At 34.8% G+C, this 7588-nt stretch overlaps 1 protein-coding gene across 1 annotated transcript in view; it reads right to left on the bottom strand.

Annotated features, from left to right (window-relative positions):
- The window catches only part of LOC107473279 (exocyst complex component SEC10b), an 8130-nt gene extending 1130 nt beyond the window's left edge, over nt 1-7000 (bottom strand). Inside the window, exons 1-19 of the mRNA XM_052257708.1 lie at nt 6744-7000; nt 6264-6488; nt 6067-6141; nt 5745-5846; nt 5551-5601; nt 5367-5472; nt 5033-5140; nt 4478-4569; nt 3515-3683; nt 3363-3439; nt 3140-3238; nt 2965-3055; nt 2220-2305; nt 1964-2140; nt 1757-1810; nt 1529-1657; nt 1233-1418; nt 966-1063; nt 309-393 (exon numbers count right to left, since the gene is read on the bottom strand). Coding sequence (XP_052113668.1) covers nt 309-393; nt 966-1063; nt 1233-1418; nt 1529-1657; nt 1757-1810; nt 1964-2140; nt 2220-2305; nt 2965-3055; nt 3140-3238; nt 3363-3439; nt 3515-3683; nt 4478-4569; nt 5033-5140; nt 5367-5472; nt 5551-5601; nt 5745-5846; nt 6067-6141; nt 6264-6488; nt 6744-6827 — 2094 coding nt within the window. The 5' untranslated portion in view covers nt 6828-7000. The remainder of the gene's footprint in view (nt 1-308; nt 394-965; nt 1064-1232; nt 1419-1528; nt 1658-1756; nt 1811-1963; nt 2141-2219; nt 2306-2964; nt 3056-3139; nt 3239-3362; nt 3440-3514; nt 3684-4477; nt 4570-5032; nt 5141-5366; nt 5473-5550; nt 5602-5744; nt 5847-6066; nt 6142-6263; nt 6489-6743) is intronic.
- Nucleotides 7001-7588: the final 588 nt, after the last annotated feature.

Genomic DNA, 7588 nt, shown 5'->3' with positions numbered 1-7588 from the left:
AATGATGAAAATGGTATGAAACTAAGAAACCAAACCCAAATCAGTACATCTCGCAATTTAACTACCTAAGAGAGCATGGTTAGCATTAAATTCAAGGTAGTTAGACATTCTTCAGATACAGCAAATGACTCAGTTAGGACCCTACTTCATTGGCAAAACACTGACTAATGACAGAAATATTAAACAAAAATAAAAAATATATAAAAAAGTACATAATCTAAAGGATTCTCTAATACATATAATCTCCCTATTTGTGTTTCTATATGCATCATACTGTTTCATTTAGGGAACAGACATAAAACACATACCAACTCAGTCAGGAAAGCTTGCTTGTTAAGACCTTCTAGAGCTGTGAATGCAGACTCCAGCACACGAGAAAGATAAGCCACAACCCTAACAAAGAACCAAATATCCTTGTTAGTAATAGAAACTTCGGGAAACAGATTTTGACAGAGATAATTTTATCACTCTAATGCATTATTTGATATAAAATAGAATAAACAGCAAGTCATTTTCTATCAAAATAATAATAGGAACAATAATCAGAGTCATCTACATTATACAAAGAATTTAAAACTGGTCTCCTAGATAACATTGAAACCTATGCTCTGGTAACCTATGTAAAACTGCTATGAAACCAAAGAGGACAGGAAAGATCAGGAACCACTCTGATCGTACCTTTAAAAATGGAAGCTTAGAAACTGATGGATTGACATTAAAGATATAGTTTGACGTTTTCCTTCGACATTGTAATCCCATACTTAATATATGTAGTATTTTTCTACAAATCCAAATTGGAGCTTAACGCCTTAAGACTCTCTCTTCAATAAATATATATATTCAAATTTAAATGTTCAGTAAAAGAAAATAATTGAGAAACTCTCAGTCCAAAAATACAAATAACATTATCAATACCGCTAAAAAATATAACAGAAAATATACTTGGGTCTTCAAGTTATATCCACCTTGTGCAGGCATTGGTTGCCCGGTGATCAGGAACCAGATTATCATCAGATGTTCGATAGTCTGTTGCCTTTTGCTCAGCTGAGAGTAATCGCTCCACCTATCCATGGTTTAAAGTGGAACATTTATGATTTTAGATATTATAATTCCAGCTTTATATTATAGCAAAAAGAAAGCACGAAAAATTTAACCACCAAAATCTCAGCATTAAATTGTAGGATAGGTGGCAAAAGACTGTTCATGACAAAATACAGTAAGGCACAACTAACCTCAGCCATGACAGTTTCAATGCACTGTTGTAGTCCTTTGTAAGCAGCAGCCTCTGCACTGGACATTGCTGTTGCCATTTCTTCACAAGAAGCAGCATGTGCACCATCCACGGGAAGCAGAAGCCGGGATATAGAATTTGCAAAATACTGCAGTAGATAAGCAATCAATTCAGCGGCAGCCTCAGCCTGCATATCGACAAGTAAATTCAATATGTTTTCTTAAAACACCTTCATATCTTATACAGCATTGGAAGCAAAAAATTCAATCATAAGCATGCAAAGGCTCATGAAGTTACAGCAGATGCAGCTGCAGCAGCCACTCTACGGCTCACACTTGTACCCAGCACAAATCTTTCCCTTAAATTAGCTGCCTCAGTCAGGCTGTCTCTAGCTCGTTCAAGCCCATCCGCAATATATTGACTGACCTGTAAAATGAATAAAGACGGACCAGAAAATACTGAGCTCCAGTAAATAAAATGTACCAAATGTTTGCATTCTGACAAATTGTGAAGCTACTAACTTACTTGATCTAGTAAACATGTAAACACGGCTTTAACATGGGTTGCAAGTGTGGCAGGCTGCAAAAGAACAGAAGATTCAGCATTCCATTACACTGCTTTTACTCGGTAAAAGGTTCTTACAACAGTTATCCCAAGTGAGTACTATGTTGAGTTTCATAAAGGACGCTTTTGGAAGAAAAATACCCCAAAATGGAATCACAGAAAAGTTACCTGGGAACAGAAGAGATTGCATCTTGATATGGCTTCTTCATTCCAACGGACAAACTCTGTCACAACAGTGACAGATATTTGTTGCTGAGATGAAGCAGCAGCCACTGATGCTCCTTTTGAGCGTCCAAGTGACCCAGATGAATCAGAAATCTGGCCTTCCGCTCGCAATTCCTCCATCTGCATTGCATTAACCCATCTAAAGCGTTGCCAACCAGATCCAATTTTGAAAGGAAAAGAACTTAAAACAATTACCAACCTTCACTTTATATAATTGTCTAAGAGCTGCCTGCTCATATTCAAGATATTCATCTTTGTGACTAGAAAACAGGGACTCTGTCAGACCTGATCCACATCAAGTTTCTTTGTAAGTAACCTAAATATTTTAATATTCCAAGTCCAGTGCTAATCATGCTCAACCAAAGAACTTATTTGACACACTTTTAAAACTGTTACGGTCAAATATTAATAGGAAAAATAATACAAGAATGACGCATGTAATGAATACTAATACAAATAAGATCGTTGTGATAAAAGTAAAACTAAGTCAGTCAAAAAAGCTATACTTGAGAATTGCCATAAGCCAAAATTGAGCACTTGGAAATCCTAGAATGAATTGAATACAAAAATGAGTACTGAGGTTGCTAATAAAAATGAGACCATGAGGCAAAAGTTCCTGCTAAACCAATCAGTTGAGTAGAAAATTCCAATATGAAAGCATTCTCAAATTTTGGCCAAATAACAAATTATATTACAAGAAGAGGACCAACCTTGATGATTCATGAAAATCAATTGGTGACATGTCTCGCTATAATTGCATTAATTAGTTCTTAAATATTACTAGGAAATACATCTAGTAGTATAAGGGGTGGCAAACACCCAAAAAATATTTGAGTACCATCGGAATCTATGCTCCAAATTTGTTTCTTAGAGATGGGTTATTGTCAATGCAGAGAAATAAGGTACTCATGGAAGTATTGGTGTTGTAAAGTTAACTTTATTACCCTCGACATCCAAGTCACCACATCCCACAGTCCGTAGATCTGTAGCAAGTTCTCGAGTCTTTTCATATGCCACTGCCAGCATTCTAAGATACTGAAACACAAAGCACATAAAGATCAGCCTGCTCTAAAGCTGACTCTATGATAATAATGAAAGCATGAGGTTAGTTGTACTCACTAATAGCAGCCCACCTTCCCCCATGGAAGGTAAATTCACAAGAGACGGTTTCATTAAGAGTTTGTCCAGAAGAGCTGTGATTCGCTGCTCTAAAACTCGCTGCATATAGGATCAGAAGGAAATAAATTAACAAACAATACCAGTTTGCCTTGAGAACAACCAAACTAGGCAATGTCTATAAAGCCACAGCATTCATTGAAGACCATATTCTTATCTTAGATACCTGAACTAAAATCGACATAACTTCACTTGGAGAAGGGAATACAGCAGTTATTGTTGCTGCCTCTTTTCTAACGGTATCTGCAACAAATTACTATGCATCACCAATCTTATCAATAAATTACTACTTTACTAACAAAACATTACACTTCAAACCTGTGATTTCTTTATACAAAGACGAAAGCCCAGAAGCAACATCACTAGGACTAGCCTGTACAGCCTGGTCACCAAGAACCAGCCTAGTGTCTGCATTCATTACTTCCACATCAATAAACATCGGACGTGTTGCCACATAATGTTGCATCGCACTTGTGCCCCTATTGAACTGCATTGAAAAGTTTATTTAGTGATAAAGACAGAGTCAATTATAAAAGAAACATTATTGAAATAAAATTGATAAATCACTCAATGAACTTGAGCTAGTGAGTTCTATTACCTACACTATAAGCAACCGAGACAGTGTATATAGGAAACAGAAACATCTGAAAGCAACCTTTCAAACAACTAATTTTTACAAATCATAAGTTGAAGCTTTGTTCTTTGTGTATATAATCTAATCATATATTTGGATTTGGATTAGAACAGAAATTTACCCAAGACAAAAGATTTGATTTATTGTATGGTGTAATTATATATATCAGTGTTGAACATGTCCATTCACTAACTCTCTCAAGGATCTTTATTAAGAACTAGGCCAATTGCCAAATATGATCTAACAAAATAATTCCACCTGGTTTCGGTCAGCAACCTCATAAAATTTACGAACAAAAAAGTACAAAGGTAAAAGGTCAAAGAACAACACTGTCTAAGCAATGTACAGATAAATACAACGTTATTCTCAAATTGATCACTTGATAATGCAATTTACATTAAGCACTTTAGCTTATGCAGTCAATGAATGATGTGGGGAACTTTGGCACCAGATAGATGAAGGTGGAGATTGGAGAACAGGAATAGCAACCTATTCTCATAACAAAATGAGATAAACTGAGATAAATGTTATGCTTCTTCTAGGAGGAAGTCAAGTACCATTTCTGTCTGGTTTTATCAGCCGGATATGAAGGGTTAAGCAAGGAGACACATAGAAGGGTGAAATCATCTACAACAAAACATTATTACCTGAGACAAAATTTTGGCACATTCCGCCATTGTAGTCAATTCTCTTTTCTGTGATGCAGAATCAAACCGAGAAATCAATCTATTCTCCAATTCTGCAGAAATAGAAAAGGAATCATGGAATGCATTAGGGCATCCAAGAGTCAAGAATTAAAACATTCATGGGTACTGCTGCTAAATATCTTGGTCTATCCATATGAAAGGTAAGCTACTCAAAATCATGTCAACCAAAGGGATAAGATTGTACTTTTATTCTTAAGACAACAAGAACTTTCTGCCCAATGGCCATGGTAAAGGGCAAAAGGTAGAATTGGGTTGATATTGAATTGTGTGTCTCAAGGGTTGGTTAATTCATTTATTATAAATATTCTAATTCCATTAAAAGGGATCAAATATTCCATGAGATCAAATCCCTTAAAATTGTTTACATTAAGATCATACTTTATTGAGAATAGATAAGATATAATAAAATCTAAGGTCACAACATTAAACAGGTAGGAATGGAGAGCAATAACACATAATGTGGATAGATATAATCATGTTTTAAAAATCACTGACCATTGCAATAGTCCTGCAAATTAGCAACTGCAACTTCTAATCCTCTGCTAGCAGCTGCATTTCCAACGGCTGATGAAAGTCTACCAATATCTTCCTCAGCAAATGTCCCTGGAAATGAACAGAATTAGCATCCCATTGACTTGAAACGGTTTTGGCACTAAAAACACAATCTAGGACACAAGGTTTGCCTATAACAAAAAGAAGGAACTAATTTTAGGGGTTGAGAATAGTGCTCTCAATGTCACAAAGTAACAACTTTACCAGTGCACTAAAGCTTTGGTCAAAGCATTATTTAAATAATAATAATAATAATGAATAAAATAATAATTCTTACGTAATTTCTGGGCAATTGAAGCAGCCTCAGCAACACGACTGTCATCAGAAAATAGAGGTGATAGCTCCATCAGATCACCTGGGCTGCTATTGAACTCCATCAAGTACTGCAGAAATTAAATCAATCACATGTAAATTTTCCCAACATGAAATGTTGTATCACGGAATGAACAAACTAGTATTACTTTGATCAGCTCAATTGTTTGACTGGCAGTTTCACGCTGAGAATCCGCACTCTGACAAGAAATAAGAGTATAAATGAGATAATATTTAAAACCATAAAGGCATAACTGACCTACATATAAAAACAATTTTATGTGCAAATCTGAGATCATAAACCATTTGTCAAACACAAATAATGCATTGAACATCTTTCTACCTGGAGATGATCTCCAATCTTCGCAGCTGTCTGGCCTACACTTGAAATACGTGAATCCAACCTCGCAAAGCTCTCGAACAGTCCATCTACACCTTTCTCTAGCTGAAAAGAGAATCAAATACACAAACACATTTACAAAACCACAAAAGTTTAACAAATCATTCAAATTTAACCTTTCCAACAAAGTAGATGAAAAGTAAAAGATTACCATTTTTTTTTTTTTTTCAAAATAGAAATATTCCAAGGGTTGCTAATTCACATTGTTCATAAAAGAAAATATTCGGGATATACATAACATCAACAGAACAGAATGTAGAGTAACCTCGGTAAGTGTCTTTCGATGCTTATTGTCCTGAACTGCAACATCTTTCTTAAGATTGAGAAGTCTCCCATCAATCTTCATCCAAAATAACACCAATCAAATCAAATGTAACTAAGAACCTCTAGCATAATTTCTCATTTCTCAGAAAAAAAAAAAAATAAAAACTAAACAAACAAGCAAATTCAAAAGAAGTAAACCTGTTTGCGGAGCTCAACGAGCTCCTTACAAGAGTCTTTGAACAACGACAAGAGCTTCTCAACCTCAGGAAACAGAGGGCTGGAAGCCCCTTGCTGAGAACCAACAAACTTGTTGGTAACATGGCCATTCGGAAGAGAATCTTCCGCTTCCAAATCTTCCAATCTGAACGCCGGAAGCTGCTCATTCACTAGGTTCCCAAACAACGCATCGAACGAAAAATCGCCCTAACAATAACAACAAATCACGATCCGCCAAACGCATGTCACGCGTAGAAAATCTCAGAAAATCAGCTCTACTAATAATAACACAATAACACGCTTCCGAAGCCACTATTAACCAAATTCTGAATTCACAGATATGAAATGTAAATCGAAAACAAGCTAACAACGCAAATTACACGTTTCAGAGAATCGCGATTCACCAAACACTGATTTCATATAAGCTAAAAAGGAACAAAAATTCAGCTGAAGATTCAAAACCTTGAAGTCATCGATGTCGAGAATGAGAGGGGAGGATTGAGCTGCGGGTTTCACAGGTTTAGGATCGTTCTTAGGATCTCTCATCTGAACGAATCAAAGGGAATATCTGAAAATGGAAATCGAAGAAGCTGAAGGAATGTTTGAGTCTCTGTTGTATTTTTGTTGGTTGAAGTAATCGAAGGGAGCAAAATGCAATGCGTGTGACAGTGAAAAAAAAATTAAAGAAAAAAGAAAGTGTGTGAGAAAAGAAGCTGGTGTGATTCGCGAATGAGTGATGAATTATGAATTCAACACCACGATGTGGTAACATTTTTTATTTTTCAGCTGAAATGGATAAATAATTCGGAGTGAATTATTATTTTGGATATCAATCAAATTTTGCTTTTAAAAATAAATTATTTTCATTTTCAAAATATTGAAATTATAGTTAGCCTTATATTTCGTGGGATTGAGTAGGGTGTGGCAACTTTTTTTTATGAAAGATAGGGAAATTTGAATTTGCGATTTTTTAAATGAGTATAAAAAGATTATGCCATTTGAGTTATAATTTATTAGTAACTTTTTTTTAATAAAAGTATTGATCTTTTTATTTAATACATAAATAAATAATTTAATAATACCACTACCACGTGTGAATAAATTATTTGTATGATAGATTAAATTATTTTAGTAAATGATTATTTAGTTAAAGTTATATTAATTATTATGGTTAAGTATGATTTTGGTCCTCAACATAGAGATCGAAAATTAGAATTATCCCTAACTTTTTTTTTGCTACAAAATGGTCTCTAAAGTTTCAGTTTGTATAAAAAAAATAAAAAAAAAAGAAAAAAGGGATACAGAAA

Source organism: Arachis duranensis, chromosome 2 (assembly GCF_000817695.3).
Source record: "Arachis duranensis cultivar V14167 chromosome 2, aradu.V14167.gnm2.J7QH, whole genome shotgun sequence".
NCBI classification, from domain to species: Eukaryota; Viridiplantae; Streptophyta; class Magnoliopsida; order Fabales; family Fabaceae; genus Arachis; species Arachis duranensis.
Note: the sequence above shows the minus strand (reverse complement) of the source record. Positions and strands in the feature narration are given on the sequence as shown.